Source organism: Tetrao urogallus (genome assembly GCF_951394365.1).
Source record: "Tetrao urogallus genome assembly, chromosome: 11".
In the NCBI taxonomy this organism is placed as follows: domain Eukaryota; kingdom Metazoa; phylum Chordata; class Aves; order Galliformes; family Phasianidae; genus Tetrao; species Tetrao urogallus.
Genome location: NC_136824.1, coordinates 17,871,531 through 17,891,251, shown reverse-complemented (window position 1 = coordinate 17,891,251; position 19,721 = coordinate 17,871,531). Strand labels below are relative to the sequence as shown.

At 58.9% G+C, this 19,721-nt stretch overlaps 3 protein-coding genes across 4 annotated transcripts; 1 reads left to right on the top strand and 2 right to left on the bottom strand.

The window, feature by feature from the left end:
- Positions 1–215: 215 nt before the first annotated feature.
- On the bottom strand, positions 216–5,064 carry PTPN9 (protein tyrosine phosphatase non-receptor type 9; the record flags this gene model as incomplete). Its single annotated transcript, XM_079540775.1, has 13 exons — positions 216–424; positions 501–708; positions 787–937; positions 1,217–1,295; positions 1,587–1,656; positions 1,807–1,900; positions 2,034–2,362; positions 2,565–2,675; positions 3,159–3,264; positions 3,729–3,853; positions 3,927–4,016; positions 4,104–4,247; positions 5,032–5,064. 13 exons carry the CDS (start codon positions 5,062–5,064, stop codon positions 216–218), a joined length of 1,749 nt encoding a protein of 582 aa, XP_079396901.1.
- Positions 5,065–7,320: 2,256 nt separating this feature from the next.
- On the bottom strand, positions 7,321–15,475 carry SNUPN (snurportin 1; the record flags this gene model as incomplete). The annotated part of the gene is made up of 8 exons (XM_079540796.1): positions 15,315–15,475; positions 15,075–15,234; positions 14,152–14,256; positions 13,794–13,890; positions 13,094–13,191; positions 12,687–12,764; positions 10,888–10,968; positions 7,321–7,650 (listed from the first exon to the last, which is right to left on the bottom strand). The coding sequence occupies exons 1-8, from the start codon at positions 15,467–15,469 to the stop codon at positions 7,321–7,323; spliced, it is 1,104 nt and encodes a 367-aa protein (XP_079396922.1). The 5' UTR covers positions 15,470–15,475.
- A 528-nt stretch (positions 15,476–16,003) lies between these two features.
- Positions 16,004–18,915, top strand: SNX33 (sorting nexin 33; the record flags this gene model as incomplete). Of its 2 annotated transcripts, XM_079540779.1 has the most annotated exons (3): positions 16,007–17,152; positions 17,375–17,417; positions 18,662–18,915. In XM_079540779.1, 3 exons carry the CDS (start codon positions 16,007–16,009, stop codon positions 18,913–18,915), a joined length of 1,443 nt encoding a protein of 480 aa, XP_079396905.1. The 2 variants fall into 2 exon arrangements, with proteins under 2 accessions (XP_079396906.1, XP_079396905.1); XM_079540780.1 differs by having other exon boundaries at positions 16,004–17,417.
- Positions 18,916–19,721: the final 806 nt, after the last annotated feature.

The window sequence follows — 19,721 nt, the reverse complement described above, 5'->3', positions numbered from 1 at the left end:
TACAGTATAAAGTTCCCGATGCAGCCGTGCTGGGAACGCACGCCCTCAGGGCTGTGTGTACAAGTCTAGATGGTCCCTCCGAGAAGAAGAAAAAAAAAAAAAAAAAAAGGAAAAAAATTACAAAATCAACCACCCCAACCCCTTTCTCCCGAGCCTCCTCCTGCCCCGGTTTGCTTGCTTGAAGTAAGGCACGGTTCCCAGCTGGCAGGGCTGTGTCAGTGCCCGGCAGAGCCCTTCTGGGCGGCAGGCAGCAGGCCGCGGCGCTGGGCGTGCTCCAGCACTGCGCTGTAGCAGAAGAAATACTGCTCCGGGGTCTGGATGCTGAAGGCACGCTGCGTCCTCATGCGCTGCACCGTCTGCTGGATGTCCAGCGTGCCCACGTCCTGCAGCTGCGACAGGCAGATGTCCAGAGCACACAGGGTACCTGGGGACGAGGTCGCTCAGCTCACACGCTGCAATGCAACGTTCCCCCCCCCCCCGCACCGTGCTGCGCTCCTTACCCGTCCTGCCGATGCCGGCACTGCAATGCACCACGAGCGGAGGGCCCCCCGGGTGCCCCTTGAAACGCGGTCCCAACGCGCTGACGGCCACGCGCTGCTGCTGCTTCACGGCCCCCAGGAAGTCAATGAGCGTGGCTGCCGATGAGGGCACGCCGTAATCCGGCCAGCTCAAGTATTGGAAGTGGGAGAGCAACCGCCGCTCTCTGCCCTGGGGGTGAGTGTGGGGGTCAGTGGGATGGGATAGCCCCACGGCACCCGCTGGGCACCGACACCTTGACACACACACCTCGGCACTGTGGAGCTCTAGGACGGTTTTCTTGTAATGGCTGAGGTTTTCCACGCCCAGGTTGGTGACGGTCAGCACCCCGAAGCGCATCTGGAAATCCTTCTCCAAGGGCCAGTACTGGCCGCACTTCTTCCTGCCCCCCTCCTCCAGCCTGCGGATGGGATGTGGTGACATGGGGACAATGTCCTCCCTGACAACATCACGTGGTGCCCTGCGTCCCCCAAGTGCCCACAGCATCCCTCTGCAATGCTCTGTACTGGGGCAGCTCTTAGGGACACCAGGTATGCGGGCAGCAGAACACAGCTAGCTCTCCTCTGCACTGCTCACAGGTATTTTCAGGATGTCCCCTTTGGGATGCAAAGCGCTCTCCAGCTGTGACAGCAGTTGATCCAATAGCAAAATCATTTGTTTTGCCACCCAGGGCACTCACCGAGTCGTCATCACGATCACCAGGACGTTCTGCTCCCACACCATGCGCCAGAAGTCACCATAGGTGTTCTCCAGGGGCCCTGCAGGGACAGCCTGCTGTCACTCGGTGAGGCTGGGCAGGACAGGCAGTCCCTGGGCATCCATGGACACGGGAACCACACAGAGGGTGGTGACACACTGAAACAGGTTGCCCAAGGAGGCTGTGGATGCCCCATCCCTGGAGGCATTCAAGGCCAGGCTGGATGTGGCTCCGGGAAGCCTGGTCTAGAGGTTGGCGACCCTGCATATAGCAGGGGGGTTGAAACTGGATGATCATCGTGGTCCTTTTCAACCCAGGCTATTCTACGATTCTATGAACACACAGCCCTTACCTTGTGTCCCGATGTACGCATTCCTCTGTTTGTAGCCATCCATGAAGCTGGCATTGATGTAGTCGGTCAGCTGGGGACAACGACATGGCATGAATGCACCATGGGCACGGCTTCAGCATGACCCCCTGGGCTCAGCTCCAAGCAAGCAAAATGAGCAAGAACCCAGGTGCTGGGTCAGGGATGGGCTGGTAGCACGGTGCAGGATGCGAGGGGAGCTCACCTCTGGGCGGCTGTAGGGCTTGGCCAGCTTCACGCGGGTCTGGTCCAGGCAGGGCACGTCTCCATAACGGTTCTTCTCCTGGTTGTAGGGCGCCCTGGGGCAGGGACAGGGCAGGGCAGCAGGGCATCCCAAGGCAATGCCCGGGGCTCTGCTGCCATCGCCTGGCCGCAGCCCGGGGAGCGGCACGCACCAGGTCCCCGCTGCCCCTCCCGCCCCACTCGACTCACAAGGAGCAGACGAAGGTCCCAGCCGGGCTCCGGCGCCGGATGTCCTCATACTCCTCATAGATGCCGCGCTTCTGCTTGCGGCTGACGTGCTCCAGCAGCTCCTGCGGGGTGAGGGCCTTGGGGCCGGGCACATGGAGCGAGCCGTTATCGCGGGGGGTCACCAGCGGCACCAGGATAAGCTCATCCAGGGGGTCGGGGTGCCCGTTCTGCTGCGGTAGGAAGCGGCAGTTCCAGCTGAGCGGGTCCAGCTTGAGGCAGCCGCCGAGGGTCTCGGGCAGGCACTCGCGGGGCAGGTGCTCCTTCAGCTCCGACATCTTCACCATCTGCACCTGCAGAGGACAGGCACGGGCACTCAGCTCAGCAGGCAGCAGGGCCCTCCTCAGCTCCCAGGCTGCACGCAGCTCTGACAAGCAGCAGGGATCTTTGGGCACACCGTTTCAAGCAGCAACCAAGTTTATCTTCTCCCACGTGGCTCATTTTCTTTCCCTTTAAAGCTCCCAGCCCCCAGGAGCCTGCAGCCCCCACACTCACCCTCTCACGCAGCTTCTCCTTCAGCAGCAGGCTGATGATGGAGTAGGGCACGCGGAACCACATGGGCGCTCCCACGATGAACACCTTCTTCAGCCTCGCCGGGAAGGCGCCCTGCAGACAGTGAGGGCTCAGGACGGCTCAGCTCCATGCTGCAGGACTAACCCACACCCAGCGTGTCCCCACGGCAGAGACAACTACAGGGACCCGGGGCTCCCAGCGCAGCCCACGCTCCAGTCTGCACCGATTTCCATGTGGCCAGCAGAGGGCTGGACTCGGTGAGCCAGCGGTGAGGGCGGGAGCAGGGCTTTGAGCCCCAGCTGCTATTTACTAGGAGCTCTTTTTCCGGAGAAGGGAGGAGGCACGAAATGCCAGCACCATTAAAAAATAATTTGCATCTGTTTTCATGAAAGCGCTGCCAGCAGCTGTGTGAGGAATCCAGCGCGTGGGGACAGCTGATCCCCTCCGGGTGCCTGCGCCTCCCCGAGGGGCTGGGGCTGTGGATGGCATCCAACCTCCTGCATCCCCCCATCCCGCCCCATTTCACCCCACCCAGCTCCATCTCATCCCATCCCATCCCATCCCTGCTGCCGCTACCTTCAGCAGGTTGAGGATCTTCTTGCTGAGGTCCAGCTCAAAGTTGGTGTACTGCGAGCCCGCCATGTCGTAGATGAACACCAGCCCGTTCCTCTGCGTCTCGAAACTGGGCAGGGGGAAAGAGCAACACCACTCCAAGATCATGCATGCACCCTGCACCCCTCGGTGTCCCCTCTGTGTTCCCAGCGAGATGGAGCCCCCAGAGCTGCCTCTCCCTCACACCCACCCCGAGCCCATCCCAGCTGCAGCGCCCATGGTGGCTCAGCCCACAAAAGCCCAGCCTCAGAAACGGGGTGACTGGGCTCTGTGTTCCAGCAGGGATCCCAGTGCCGGGGCTTTCCAAGGGCCGGAGATCCCCAGCTCAGTGACACGAGGCACACGTGGATGCCTTAATGATGCCACTGATTTTTGCCATGCCTGGAAGGCTTCTAAACAGGCCGTCATCAATCCTTGGCATGCAAACACAGCTCAAACGGCTGCTAATAGGCTACTTGAACAGAGCTAACAGAGCTCAGCCTGCAAGCAGCGACAAAGCAGCAATACAAGGCTGGAAAACGGGGCTCAGCTCACCTCTCCACGGCCCTGTCCAGCAGGTAGAAGAGCGCCTGGAGCACCACGTGCTGCACGCTGCGGCTGGGGTGGTGCAGCTTGGCCGTGAACAGGGCGATGGAGGCCCCCGAGGGGTCCCGGACGCTCTGTGGGAGAAAGCGAGGTCACGGCGTGCCCGCAGGCAGCACCGCACTGTGCCGCATCGCTCCGTGCACCTACCAGGATGGTGAACTTGCCGCTGAGCAGCTCCGAGCGCAGCGGCTCCTCGTGCGGCTTCAGCTTCACGATGCCCTCCTTGAGCCGCGTCTCCTGCGGCAGGGACGCAGCGTGAGCCCCGGCACGGCACTCAGGGACGCGCGGGGATGTGCGACCCCACGAGCCGCACCCCATACGTACCCGGTAGGAGTGGAAGAGCTCAATGGCCCGCAGGACGTCGAACTTGCGGGCCATGAGGAACTTGACGGCCACGTTCCAGGAGAGCGGGGACACATTGTACTGGCCTGTCCACTTGTTGATCTCTTCCAGGAACTGCTTGGTGGCCTGTAGGACAGAAGGGCATTCCCACTAGCGTCCCCCAGACTCCCCAGAGGCAATTTGATGGGGGAGAGCTGGTTGCTGTTACAAGGGTAATGAGCAAGGCTGGCACTTGGGCCGATGTTCCAAAGTGATGTCAGATGGGTCAGCGCCCAATGCGCCCCAAAATGCGATTTACCAAGGAAGAATCCCTACCCTCCTGAGATAAACCGAGCAGGAGGAGAGATACTGGGAGAAAAAGCAAAATACTGCGTCACAGCCATGTCCCAGATCCCCAAGCACTGGGACAGCCCCCCTTCCCACCCGCACATCCCAGGGCGATGCTCGGCCACCAGCCCCGCTCCCGAGCCCAGCAACATCCTCCCGTGGTGACGCACGGCCGGGGAGGAAGCCGGGACGTCACGGGAGGCGCGGGGCGTGGGAAGAACGTGCACACAGCCCTACACAGCCCTACACAGCCCTACACAGCCCTACACAGCCCTACACAGCCCCGCGGGCACGGGGGGGGGGGGGTGGCGCTCCGTAACGGCGGCGGAGCAGAGCCTGGAGGAGACCTGGGGCGGGGATGGAGATGATGAGCAGAGGGACGCGTAACGGGAAGGAATGGGGACGGGTGGGGGGGCGTGCAGATGGGGGACGTGCAGATGGGGCGGATAAGGGGCAGACGGGGGAGCCGAGGGGCTGCGCTGCGCGTCCGGAGGCTGCGTAGATGCAGGGAGAGAAAAGCCGTTCGCAGCCCGGGTGCCCGTAGCAGGGGCCGGTGGTGCTGCCCGGCTCGGCCGGCACCTACCTGCTCCTCCTCGGCGCTCAGCTCCGCGGCCATGCTGCGGACGGGCCGGGCGGGCCGTGCTAGGCGGCGGAGCCCATCCCCGGAGCGGCGGCGCTGCGGGCACCCGCCCCTCCCTGGCGGCCGCTCGGCGGTGGCGGCGGCGGCGGCGGCTCCGCCCCGGGGTGTCCGCGGCCGTGAGCGGGGAGGGAGGAGAGGATGGGGAAGGGAGTGGGGAGATGGGATGTAGATGGAGCGAAGAATGGAAAGGGAATAAGAAAGGAAAGGAGAAAATGAGACCAAAAAAAAAAAAGAAAAAAGAAAAAAAAGAAAACGAAATACAAATACAAATCTGAAAATGAAAATAAAATAAAAACGTTAAAAATATATATAAAATGTGTGTAAGGATCGCAAAGCGCCGGGAAGTTCCGCTCGCCCCGGGAAGCGCCGCGCCGCTCGGCTGGGGGTTGGGCCGCCGCCGCTCCCCGCCCCGCTCCGCTCCGCCCGGCGCTGCCCCGCGGGGGCGGTGGCAGGAAGCGCCCGCAGCCCCCTCCCCTGCGCCCGGCCCGCCGATGGAGGGAGGGGCGGGCAGGAAGCGCGGCGGGGCGGGGGCTGCGGGCACCCGGGAAGCGGCGACCCTGCCCCGCTCGGCATGGGTGGCACCGAGCCGGGGAAGAGGGGGGGCCGTCCCAGGGCCGGGGGTCCGCGCGCCTCAGCCGGGCCGAGGACATTTTGTTCGGCCGAGGAGCGGCGCGTTGGCAGCGCGCCCGCAGCCGGAGGGTTTGCACCTAAGTCGCAGAAAATGGAAGAAAGGGCAGAGAGAAGCGGCTCGGCTCCTGCCCCCACCGCGGTCGCAGCGGCGTGGGGCTGGCCCCCACCTCTCAGCCCCTCTCCAAACGCACGCTCCCCTTCGCTCTTCCGTTTCTCCGGCCCAGAGGCTGCTTTGGGAAGGGGAACCGCGGCATCCGCGTGCTCTCGGCCATGGAGCGGAGCCCGCGGCCCCTCGCAGCTGCGTTTCTCTCCTGCCCGTCACGTTAGCACATGGCCGAAGGGCAGCGCGGGGTGCGAGCCGAGCCGCGGCTCTTCCCGACGGATGCCCTGCAGCAGCAGAACCAGGCTGGGGACGAGCCGAGAAACAGCCCCGGGTTCGGGGTGTCGCCTCGTCCCCCCCGCCTAGCGGAGCCGGGCCGGCCCTGTCTCCCATTGCGCTCCCACCGCAGCGCTGACAACTCCCGCTGCCCGCAGGTACAGCCCGCAGCGGCTGCGGGATCAGCCCCTGTACATCCTATGGCACAGAACGGTGCGTTTTCTGGGGAGAAAAAAAAACAAGAGCGTGAGGGCAGAACACGCGTGCTGCCGCTATCTGCACGCACCAGCTCTGCTCTGTCTTCCTCCTCCTGGGCACAGCCCTGCTCCGGAGGCTCTGGGAGGAGATCCCCAGAGGCACGTTTTTGCCTGGTAATTCATCTCCATGTCTCCAGGCGTTCCGTTTCAGCTTTTTAACCTCCCCGTCAAAAACAGCGCTGGGTCAGTGGGCATAATGGTTTTTTCTTCGCTGAAATTGCCACAGGGGGACACAGTGGCCCTGCCCGAAAAGCGAGTTCGCACAGGGGAGCAAGCAGGTAGGGGCTGGAACTTCAGTCAGTGCCACGAACCAGGCTGTTAATCCCTTGTTGGGAGGCACAGCATGCGTTCCCCCTGAGGTAGCAGGAAGGCAAGGCGCTCAAGGATTTGTATTTCAGAGAAGCCTTTTATTTGGCACAATCAATGGCAACGTTTCGAGAGTGCAATCGTTCCTTCCTCCCCCTGCAGGGAGCAGCCCGACACGCAGGCTGGGGGCTCACGCGGAGCTGGGCTGGAGGCAGGGCTGGCTGCAAGGCAAGGAAATCGCATTTCTCAGTAACACGTGGGCATGGAAAGCCCTGCCTGGGGAGCTACCGAAGCCTGCTGCAAACTTTCCTTACTAGAAGCAGACTGACTGCAAAAAAAAAAACACTTCAATTAGGAAAGTCTAAACCAGCAAGGGCCAAAGCACCCTGAGCACCACTCCCAGCAGGAGCACGGCCAGGCCAGGCAGCAGGGGCTGAGCTGGGAGCCCACAGCTCGAGACTGATGATTTCACACTGCAGAACCACCTCTGCAGCAAACCAGAGAGCCCTGCTAAGGACCCAGACAAAAAGAAATCCGGCGGCACGTGGAGCAACACACTCCATTCTCGTGCCCTTTAAACAAAACCATCCTATAATTATTACTTTCCCCAACCTCTTGGGAAGTGGGAGCGACAGCAAGAAGCAGAGGACCTTTAGCATCTTCCTAATTCTCCATCTGACTCCCTGCTTCCTCCTGGCCCTGTGCAGCATTAGCTGGCTGAGGGGTGGACAAATGTTCCAGCTCATAATGTCCGTTCCTAGCAGCTGCCTCGGCGCTCGGCTGAGCCTTGCCCACTGCCAGCTTTTTACTCCTCTTGCTCTCGATGATCTGCTGGAGCTGGCGCCCAGCATAGGCTGGCTTGGCAGTGAGCGGCGTGGCGGGCACAGCGAGCCCCAGGATGTCAGGCACCATGTATGGGCGCAGCCAGCCCACCAGCGGGGTGCTGCCAGGGGTGTAGTGGGTCTGCTTGTGGTAGAAGAGAAGTCCGTCGACCTGCAGGAAGGGGAGACAGCAGATGAGAAAGCTGCTGCAGGTGAATGATGCTGGGTCGCATCACTGCTTCTCAGACACCTCTGCCAGCTGGATCCTCAAGCAGAAGGGAAAGAAGAAACCTGCAGAGCTCCTGTCCTGAATGATCAGCACGAGTCCAGCGACCGCTGGACTTAAAGCCATTTAAGTCACCCAAGGCAAACAGATTTAGACTGATGTCAGCAGGGACCAGCGCTCCTCCTCTGGTTGCTATGATCCCATTCTGCAGAAAAGCCATCCAGCTTCTGAACAAAGCAGCACACAAAAAGACCATTTTACTGGATTAGGCTTATTTTAAATAATACATTTGGAGAGTAATTAGTCAGAGCGTGTGACGCCAAGGAGCTCTGCTTCCTAACACTGCTACAGCTCTTTCAGCTTGCTTATGCAAAAGCAACTCTTAATATTTCCCAAGAGAGAACTCCTCCAGCAATCAATGACAGTTAAGGGCACTCAGAACTTTGAAGGTTCGGACCCCGACTCTTTGTGCCACTGTTTCCACACTGGGCAGTACTGCAGCTGGCTGCTGTTTTCTGCATCTCCCCACCACGCTCAAATATTCCACCCCCCTTCCCCCCCCCCCCCCGACTCTTTTATTCCTGTGCTTCCCAGAGGAGCACTCTGCAAGGTCAGATCCTGGTGCAGATCGACCGGCTCTGGAGGCGGTGCTCATTTAGCTCGGCCTTGCAGGCTCTTAAAGGCTATTTACCCATGAATAAGAGTGGCTGAGTGGGCAGAACAGATGAGAAGAGTCCACTTTGGACTGTCAGATGTGGCCCCAAATGCTCCCGGCCCCCCCCCCCCTGCAGCTGCAGCCCCCCAGCAGAGCAGCACCCACATCATATCGAAGGCATGGCTGACAACAGAGCAGGCATACATCCATCTCTGCTCCTGGGCATTAGCTTCCTGCAGGGCCACGCTGCCTGCTGCACTACTGAAGTCCATGATTTTTAGTCACTGTGAAGAGCTTGTCAAATAATTCCAGAGAAGGGGGATTCCTGTCTTAGGGGAACAGGAAACCAGCCCAATAAACAGCATAAGCTTGTGAAACTGGCCAGACATCTGAAGTGCAAAGCCTCTCCCTCTCCTCATGTCCCAGGAAGACCTGAAGAGAGGAGCCAGGCTCTGTGGCACCACGCCACCACACTCTCCTGGGCCTGCACATCCCAGCAAAAGCACAGCCCCTTCTGAGCAATGGGGACTCTGCAGAGCCCACAGGAATCTTCTAGTGACATCAGCCTGGGAAGACTCCTGCCTTCCAGAATGCTCCAAAGAGCTTCCCCGAGCTGACAAAACCAAAGGATTCTGCCTAGCAGAGGGGTAGGTCCTGTTAGTGCTTCCCCTGATTTCTCCTACGTTACTGCAGTTCCCATATTCCTGTCATCATCTCAGTTGTTGGCCACGTCCCTATCCCCAGTCACTGCTCTGACACCAGCCTCACCAGGACAAGGGCATCTCCATACAACTGAACCTTTTGAGCAGCTGGCTTGGCAGGATTTCATGTTTCGTGGCCATGCTTTGTCCTATTTCAGGTGCTTCCCACCACGGAGCCTCAGACTTTGGCTCTCCCTTGCCTTTCTAGAAACTTACATGCTGTTTTTCTCAGATCCATTGGTAGCTCAGGAGCTCTTAAACAAGACGCCCTCCAAAAAACACTTCAAATTCAGTGCCAGACTGAGCAAACTTGCTTAGTGTGGTCCATCCCAGGATGCTGGGACCAGGCATAACGAGACATTACACTGCATGAGCTGTATTTTGCCTCCAGTGAAGTTCGGTTCTGGCTGCCCCGTTGCTGGAAGCTATTCACGGGGGTTTCTCGGGCTCCCTCTTGCGGCACATGGTGAGCTTCATTCCTGGAAACACAGCAGCGTGGTTTCTGCGGGGCTGTCTTCGTGCCAAACTACACGGCGTTTCTCTTCTTGCTAGGGTACTGCCCTGACATATCCACCAGGGAACCGGGAGACAAACACAGCTTGGAGCACAAGGAGCATCTGCCCAGCTCCTGCAGCTCCCCTGCATTCCACAGGGGCCTCTCTCCATAAGTTGGGATGCTCTTCAGCCTTTTGTCACAGAGCAAACGCCTCAGGAAGGCATAAAGCTTTCCTCAGCAGAGGCAGAGGCAGGCAGGAGCACTTATCATTAAGCAAGTCAAAAAGGCATCCCAGGTTTCCTTCAGCTAACACTCCCCTACCTGTGCTCAGAGCAGGGTCTGGCACGGTCAGCCAGCCACAGGCACTTGGACTTCCTCTGGTGACTGCCCTGGCTTTAAGGAGCGGAAGAAAAAAAAGAGTCAGCCCTCACAGCCAAATCAGTCTCCTCTAAGCTTAAGCCTGCACTTACACTAATCACTAACAGGGGCCAGGAGAGCACAAGAGGCACACTAAAATCAGTGTGGCTTTTGGCTTCCCCATCCTCTTCTGTTTCAGTGCCAGGTAAGCCAGGGCAGCCACCAAAAGCTGCTGAGCCATTTGCATCAGGGCTTCTGACTCACTGCTCGCAGCCACACAGCAATTGCCTGGCACACTGCTGCCTGTCCTGCCCTTCTTCCTCCCACAGGTCAGAGAGGCTGAGCAGCACTGCTCCTACAGCTGGAAGAGCAAACGCACAGTCCTGCTCAGCTGTTCTCAATGGGGGAACGGCCACCTCTGACAGCTGGACCCAGAGGCAAGAGGCTGCTGGTTCTGGACCAGAAGCAAAAACCAGAGCTTGCACCATTCCCTCCCTCCCCCCATTCTGCCATGAGATCCAGTGGCAGCAGCAAGACAGACCCATCCCAGCCACTTCTGCTGCAGCCATTTGCCCTAGCACGTCTCAGCTGCCCATCACTGCTACGAGTTTAAACACACTGCTCTGTTTCCTCCTCAGTTGAGGTCGGGCAGCTGGATGCCACGCGCAGACAGATGGTAGCATCTAGACTAGGGAGACACAGAGCCTGCAGCAGGTGTCAGAGAAAGACACCAGCCTGCCTGCCTCGCAGACCTCCCAAGAAACCCCACCACACAACTGAGCACACTGTGGCAGCACGTAGTACAAGCTTTGACTCTAAAAAGATCAGCTGTCCATCATACTTCCACACAAACGTGAGTTTTGCTGCTTCTAGCAGCAATCTAGGCATCTGCATCAGCCACCCCCTCGAGCAGAGAGGACAATTCAAGCACAGGGAATGCTGAGGTTTAACTCTCACTGACTGCACGTTCTCACCTCGAAGGGGAAGCTCGTTGTCAGCACCTCACACAGGCTCTCCGAGGTGCAGGGGAAGTTCTGCAGGCCCACGAACTTGTACTGAAAGAACAAAAGAGGGTTAGAAGGGTAAAAATTACGTGGCTTAAAATTTGAACAATGCACTGAACTGGAGGTGGTTAAGGAGGAAGCCTTCTCTTGGTACAAAATCTAACGCGAGCAACAGGATGAATAACAGGCAGACAAAGTAATCAGACAGGAGGTCTCAGGCAGAGAGCAGATCATTACATTGTTGGCCTTCCTACTGCAGGTAACCAGGGGTCCGAAAGCATGGATGGGCTCAATGGAGGAACAGGTCAACCCCGATGTCTGCTGGGACAGGCAGACCTCTGCTATGATTCTAACAGCAATTCCCAAGCAAATCCTGGGTGGGGAAATCAAAGTGACAGGACCAAGTCATTCCCTGGTGCCAGTCACACTGCACTGAAGTGACAGGAAACGCATGAGAACTTACAGCAGTCAGCTCTGCCTTCAGAGAGGACAGGGATAGGAAGGGTCTGCTGCTTTACAGATCTCCTTCCAGTAATAAAAGTGACCTTTACAAGAAAACCTGAGGCTTGTTACAACCACGTCCAGACAGCACAAAAAACAGAGTGCCCAGAGCAATCTATTTCAGGTATTTTGCATTAAGGCCACCCTAGTTCCAAATGACCCCCTCTGGCATCTTGTTAGAGATACAGATGGCAGGGACTCTGCACACAGCTCCCATGTGCTCCCGATACCTTTTCCTCAAGCATCTAAGGCTGCAGGAAGGACTTTTCAGGGGAGCTGACCCTGAGATGCTCTTTTAACCGAAATAGAAAGTGATGACCCCTGAGCAGGATGCAAAGCAGACAGATGTCTGCTCCAGGCTGCTGGCTCAGCCAAGCAAACCTTTCCACCTAGGAAATGAAAGCTGAAACGACTCCCCACCCCCAGCCCCCCCTCACTAGGTAGCTGCCTTCTGGATATTCTCGTTGGAGTCAGAACAGGATGTACTCCAAACACAGATATCTCCGCTGCTGGCACAGGAGCCTTCATCCCCATTAACGATGAATCTGTTCTACCCTCAGGAGCTGCTCTGCTTGCTGTGCCTGAGCACACACGGGTGGCCATAGAGCAATCACATCCTGCCTTGCAAGTTGCACTCCATAAGCCAGGCTGACAAATGCCCTTATGTCTGTCCCCAAAAAATCACTTTCTAAGCTGCTGTGGGTGCCAGGTCTGACCTCCACACAAGACTTCAAAGACTTCAGTACTATTATCCTTGCTCAATGGGGACTTCAGGGGGCAATGCAGCATCCACCCCTACAACTTCAGGGACTGGCTCGAGCAGGAGACAAGGCTAAAACTTCATGGTCCTTTACCCCTGCTTTGTGAGCCCATGAAACTACCAACGAATAATTCCCATTGTAATCAGGCTGCCAATCAACACTGGCCCCTTAGAAACCATGTTGGTTTTCCATTCCAAGTGAAAGCTAAAAACAGTGTGGAAGTTAGCTGATACCCTGCAGCGTGATCTTCTCCCTCAGCACTTTGGCTGGAAAGAAAAACCCACATTCATTTACAATATTCAGTGGTTCTATTTACATCCTGAACATGTCAGCCCATTTCATCAGAAGCACGCTTTGAAGCCTGATCTGTTAGGGGAAAAAACAACAAACAACAACAAAAAAAGGAGAAAAGCTTCCGCCTGTGAACAAAAGTGCTGAAGCCTGCTGAACAGGAGAGCTTACCCCACTCCCTCCTCCTCCTCCTCCTCCCAGTACAAAAGAACTCACTGGATTAATCCTGCTTTTCTCTCCCAGCCCTTCCTCTTCTTGGATCTTCGAGGAGAGCCAGAAGAATCTGAAGTCAGTCTGAAAAAAAAAAAAAAAGAGACAGAGGCTGAATTATCATCCACCATACATCATCCATCAGCACTTGCAGGGCTGCAGCTCAGACCTGTGCCTCCATTCCTCTGCACTCACGCAGACTTACAAGCTGCAGAACCAACTCACGTGCCAGCCTTTGCTACTTCCCCATATAACCCCCCAAACTCCCACAGTCACTAGACTGTAAGCAACAGAGACACTGCTGCAGATATCCAAATATCCAAGCTGCTGCACGTCGGGCTGTGAGCAGCTCCAGCTGCAAAGCAGCTCCCAGAACAGGGAGCACAGGGGAAGGCAGATGGGAGATTCGGTACCTGGCAGTCGTAAACAGGGTGTCCCCTCCAGCACATCACATCGAGGATGTAGTATGTCTGCTCTGCTTCATTGTAGATACAGTCCAAGATACAGTACACTGCACACAAGCACAAGGAGGTTCAGATGCACTCCTCACACTGCCCAACCCACTGGGCAAGTGCCAGATCAAATCCTTCCTGCATTAAGCTTCAGCACAGATGTAAGGCCAAGAGGTGCAAAGAGAATCCCTGCCGCTAATAGGGGTTGTGACCACAAAAAGCTTTTAGCTCAAAGAATCCAACAAGGCTCCAAGGATACACCCAGAGCCACATCAAGCAAAGGCACATTTCAGGAAATGCATTCATCCACCAGTAACACCTCCTCAAAGGAAGCAAAGCAATTGAACTAGGTATTAACAAAGATCATGCTGGAAGCAGCTCTGCTACAGAGAGAAGATGCTGAGGTTTAATTAGCCAGGTAGATAACTAGAGGAAATGTCATCTAGCATAAAGGTATCTGAGATTGTCTATGTCTGCTTAACCTCAGAAATACACACAGGACATCCTGAAGCTTACTAACCCCTGCCACCTAAGAAGGGCACAACGCTGGGGTCCAGAGGAGCCCCACTATGCCTGTGGGTGCACATGCTCACAGGGAAAAGCCAGTGGTTCTCTTCTACCTATCCATCTACCTCTCTCAAAAGCCTCTTCAGAATGTTACCTTTCTCACTCGTTGTATTGTGCCGGTTTCCCCCTGGCAGCAGGGATGGAAATCTGTTGACACAGAAGCCACTCTTGGTGTAAGCTGCTGTGGAACCCTGCAAGAAAACAGGGGACAAAGAAACCTCATGAACAGGCTGTCACAGCAGTGATGGCACACAGGGTGCCGGAGTGCAGGCTGCCCCCTAGAGCCTGCCACAGCCCACCTACAGGAGAAATCTGGCTGTTCAGCACAGCTCCCAGCACCCAAACGCCTGCAGCTCACAAGGCAGCCTTGTGTTGGTGGGCACAGTAAGAACACAGACCCCAGGCACAGCTCCCTTACTGGGTTCTAAGACATTTCTGCTGCTGTCTCTTACCCTGGAGGCCACCACCAGCGCTCTCTTCCCAACAGGACACACCACCACCATCCACTCCTGCTCCAGATCCACGGGGACATCAACCAGCCACTCAGAGAGCATCAGCTAGGCAGAAATCCAGGAAAAGCAGTCAGTGACAACCCTCCTACAGCTATGGAAAACCTGCAGCTCAAGTTGGACGGTTTTGACTCAACTTCTACAGCCACACTGTGTCCTTCAGACAATCTGCACTGCTCACCACCCCAGATCACAACACCCATCTGCCTTTCACTGAGCTGCGTACCAGACTCTTCCCCTAGATTTCTTGCTCCCCAGCTGCTGACTAAGCTTTGGTGTTTAGCACAGTGCTCACATTCCTCATCAGGGCACCCTAGCACCCTGGTCCCCACAACAACCCTTGACTTCATTTAAGTATACAGCAAAGGTCTGGGATTCCTGAATATTTGGAGAGATGAGAACAGAGCAGTGGACATCTTCAGACCCTTCAGTGCATGGCTATAGCACCTCACAGACCTCCCGGAACCAACAAAGCTGAGAAAACCCAACTACTGACGTTTCCTGCTGTCACAGAGAACGGGGAGAGATGGAAACCGTGAACCAACAGCTGCGCAACGGGACACAAGGTCACAGAACTGCTGGAGTTGGAAGGGACCTCTGGAGGCCATCCAGTGCAATCCCTCAGCGATGAACAGGGACACCTACAGCCCGCTCAGGGTACTCGGAGCCTTCCTTATCCTTCCCTTCAGACACTGAAGGCCGCTCCCAGCTCTCCCCACAGTCTCTTCCTCCCGGTGCAGCACAGCCCAGCACCCAGCCTGTCCTGGCAGCGGGGCGTTCCATCCCTCGGAGCCCTTTTACGGACGCGCACCCCGGTACCGAAGGCTCCCATCCCCGACCCTGCGCTCCCCTCGGTCTCCCCTCACCTGGTTGGCGTAGCGCTTGGGCAGCCTCCTGCCGGCGTCCACCTCCATCTCCTCCTCCTCTTCCTCGTCGCCATCCTTCCCCTCGTCCTCGTCGCTCTCCACGCCGGCCCAGTCCCCCTCCGCCAGCCTGCGGGCATGGTTCACGTAGTCCAGCCGCCTCCTGCGGGAAGGAAGCGCGGAACCCCGTTCAACACCGAGCCCGGCGACCAAGCGGCCCCGCGCGGCTCCCCGCCCGCTCACTCTCTCTGCAGACACAGGAGCCGCCGCCGCCGCTCCTCCTGCCCCAGCCGGTCCCCGCGGCCTTTGTACGCGCCGAGCCGCGGGTGCGGCGCCGCGGTGCTGTTGGGAGCCGCCAAGGCCACGCCGCCCGCCAGCGCCGCGCACAGCTCCTCCATGGCAACGCCCGCCGCGCGCCGCGCGCACTTCCGGCCGGCGAGCGGCGAACGGCGCAGCGCCCCCTGCCGGAGCGGAGGACCTCCCCGCGGGCCGGGGCGGCGCGACACCGGGGGGGACCGGGGGCGGGCGGCGGCGGGAGCCCCGGGGCGGCGGCCGGCAGGGGGCGGCCTGCGGACGGGCGGCGCGCCGTGCGTCACGGCGGGCGGCGCGGCACCGGCACCGGCGGCGAGCGGCGAGCGGCCGGCCGTCCCGCCGCAGGTCTGCGGGGAGCAGGGGGAGGCAGGAGGAGGAGGAGGGAGGGGGGAGCGGGCGGCAAACTTCCAGAGAGACGTAAATACGTCCATCGGCGACCCCGCCGATTAGCCGACGGGAGCCCGGAGCGGCGCGGCGGCATGGGGCCGGCACGGCGCTCCCCCGGGCCCCGCGGTCCCGCTCCGGGGATGCCGCCCGCCTGCGGGGCGCGGGCCCCGCTGCAGTGAGCCGGGCGCGGGGCCGCGACGCAGCGCTGCCGCTCCGCACGGCGGGGAGGCCGTGCCATGGCGCTGCGGGGCAGGGCGCTGTACAACTTCCAGAGCGAAAACAAGGAGGAGATCAGCATCCAGGAGAACGAGGAGCTCGTGGTGTTCAGCGAGCGCTCGCTGGACGGCTGGCTGCAGGGCCGGAACAGCCGCGGCGAGACCGGCCTCTTCCCGGCCTCCTACGTGGAGATCGTGCGCCCTCGCGCCGGCTCCGGGCACGCCGAGGGCTCCGGCAGCCCCGCCGGCTCGCCCGGCCACCTGCACGGCTTCAGCGCGGCGCCCGCCGGCCTCTCGTCCCACGGCAGCTTCGAGGATGACGACGACGACGATTGGGATGACTGGGACGACTCTTGCACGGTGGTGGAGGAGCCCCGCGGCGCTGCCGGCACCAACGGGCACCCGGCGGCGGGACCGGAGCCCTACGGAGCGCCCCGTGCCAAGCCGACGCTGGAGAGGCAGGACAGCGTGGGCTCCTCCAAGAGGGGCAGCGTGGTGGGCAGGAACCTCAACCGCTTCTCCTGCTTCGTGCGCTCGGGCGTGGAGGCCTTCATCCTTGGCGACGTGCCCCTCATGTCCAAGATCGCCGAGGCTTACAGCATCGAGATGGGCTGCAAGGGCCCGCAGTGGCGAGCCAACCCGCACCCCTTCATCTGCTCCGTGGAGGATCCCACCAAGCAGACCAAATTTAAGGGCATCAAGAGCTACATATCCTACAAGCTGACCCCCAGCAACTTCAACTCGCCCGTGTACCGGCGCTACAAGCACTTTGACTGGCTCTACAACCGCCTGCTGCACAAGTTCACCATCATCTCGGTGCCCCACCTGCCCGAGAAGCAGGCCACGGGGCGCTTCGAGGAGGACTTCATCGAGAAGCGCAAGCGGCGCCTGATCCTGTGGATGGAGCACATGACGAGCCACCCCGTCCTGTCGCAGTACGAGGGCTTCCAGCACTTCCTCCGCTGCCGCGATGAGAAGCAGTGGAAGCTGGGCAAGAGGCGAGCTGAGAAGGACGAGATGGTGGGCGCCAGCTTCCTGCTCACCATCCAGATCCCCACCGAGCACCAGGACCTGCAGGACGTGGAGGACCGCGTGGACGCCTTCAAGGCCTTCAGCAAGAAGATGGACGACAGCGTCCTGCAGCTGACCAACGTGGCCTCCGAGCTGGTGCGCAAACACGTGGGGGGGTTCCGCAAGGAGTTCCAGAAGCTGGGCAATGCCTTCCAAGCCATCAGCTACTCCTTCCAGATGGACCCCCCGTACAGCTTGGATGCCCTCAACAATGCCATCTCCCACACGGGCAAGACGTACGAGGCTGTGGGGGAGATGTTTGCGGAGCAGCCCAAGAATGACCTCTTCCTCATGCTGGACACTCTCTCTTTGTATCAGGGGCTCCTTTCCAACTTCCCAGACATCATCCACCTCCAGAAAGGTAAGGGGGCTCCCCTGGAGGGCTGCTTCTCTTTTGGGGATGAGGCCAGACCAGCTCTTACAGGTCCTTCATGGTGGCCCTATGTGTGGAGCGGGACGGGGACGCAGCTCTCTGCTGTGCAGTGATGGGGACGGGGGACGGTGATGGATGTGGGGATGGAGATACGGATGGGGTAGGGATGGAGACCATCGCACGTGGCAGTGTTCCCTCATCACCCCTGCCCTGGAGGTGCTGCTGGGGCTGCCTGGTTTAGGATCAGGTTTTGGACATGCTCAGCACAACCGGGGCCAAATTCTTTGCGAGTACATGCTCAGAGATTAGAGAAGAGGTCAGTGGGCTCAGCAGCCTGCTGCTAGAACCAGAGTATCCCATCTGTCCCAGCGTGTGCCGTGAGAAGGGAAGGGCCTCTGCTGGGTGCTTTCTCAGGGCTGGCCAGCCCTGTGCTTCTGTCCGGGTGTGACGCACACCCAGGGCTGGGTGTGGGAGCGGGGCCGAAGTCCACACACCCCTCCCAGGCCACACCAGGGAGGGGATGTCCGTGTTGGCTGGCGTCTTTGGGTCTCTGCATTGCCCCACAAGGAGCACGAGGAGAAAGAGCAGCCCTGGCTGCTTCCTTGCACTCTCTCCTGACTTTGTTTACCACTACGGGCTGGATCCCGTCCGGAAGCGAGGCCGCGTGGGCAGAGCGGAAGGCAGGATTTGGCCTCCAACCTTTGCTTCCTCAGGGCTCCTCCTCCTCCTCCTCCTCCCGGACCTCGGGTCTGCACTGCCGGCAGGGGCAGGGAGAGGGAATGAATTCCCAGCGACCGCTGGAGGCCGGATCCTGTTTGCAGGCAAACAACCTCTGTGCTGAGGACAGGGAGGAATGCAGGGCCAGAGCCAGGCGGGATTCTTTCGAAACTGAGCTATAAAAATCAGTGGAAGGAGGGGAAAAACTGCTGTCAGAGCATCAGCTGCATCTCAGGCGTACTCGGGATGCTGCAGTCAGCAGTGTCCTGCCCCACTCTGTCTCCCACGATGGCTGTTCCATCCCGCTATCAGCCCTGCTGTGCCATGTAGCAAAGTTTCTCCGGTTCCCAGGCAGGAACAGTGGGCTGAGATGTGGGCTGTGCATACTGCCTGCCAGCTGCTGAGCCCACTGAAAGCTTCAGCTCCATCCCCGAAGCCTGGAGCTTTGGTGCTACGGGGTGAAGCGCTGCTCATAGGGCGCCGGTGTGGCTCTCACCTCTCCCCTGCCTCACCAGGAGCCTTTGCAAAGGTGAAGGAGAGCCAGCGGATGAGCGACGAGGGCCGGATGGACCAGGAGGAGGCGGATGGGATTCGCAAGCGCTGCCGCGTGGTGGGCTTCGCCCTGCAGGCTGAGATGAACCACTTCCACGAGCGGCGCGTGGCCGACTTCAAGAGGATGATGCAGTCCTACCTGAAGCAGCAGATCATCTTCTACCAGCGTGTCAGCCAGCAGCTGGAGAAGACGCTGCGCATGTATGACAACCTCTAACACACCTGCCTGCCGCCCGTCCCGCATCGCACCGCTTCCAGCCACGGCCTCGCAGAGCATCTCTGCTTGGCAGGGCTGAGAACGGGTGGGAACTCATGACGCTAGTGACCAAATACCTTTGGGCTTTCCTCCAGCCTGGCTGCAGGACTGTGGTGAGGACGTGTGTGCTCCCAGGGGACAGATGGAACACGTGTGCCCGTGGCACCAGCCTGTGGTTTTTAGCTTTCCAAAAACCCGTCCTCATGAAGCACTGTGGCTCACTGGGAGGAGAAATCCAAGCGGTCGACATTTTGCACAATGAAAGTTTTTCTGATGGGAAAGAAAACACAAAAAGATCTTTATTTGGAAGAGGTTTTTTTTTTTTTTTTTCTTTCCCCCCCCCCCCACCCCCCAGTATTTTCCATTTTTCGCAAATGTTTCTGCAGCATTTTTACCAGTTTTTAAATAGACGCAGGCCAACGGAAATCTCTTTTCTCAAGCACTGCTGTTGACTGGAAAAAGGGATATAAAAAACAAAAACAAAAAAACCAAGCCAGCCCGCAGCGTTTTCAATAAAAAACGTCAGTAGAAACCTCCCTCCTCAGCCCCCGCTCTGTCCCTGGGACGTTGCTGGGAAGCAGAGGAAGGGCTCTGCGGAGGGGGCACGGCGCTGGGCATTCCTCCCGAGCATCCCCGGCGGCGAGCACGCAGGGCTGGCACGAGAGCTGTGTTTGTGAAGGGAAATGGTTGGGATAAATCACAGCAAGGGAAGTCGGGCCGGCCTGGCCAGGCTCCAGGGTTAAAATTAGCCCCAGCGTGCGGGCCGG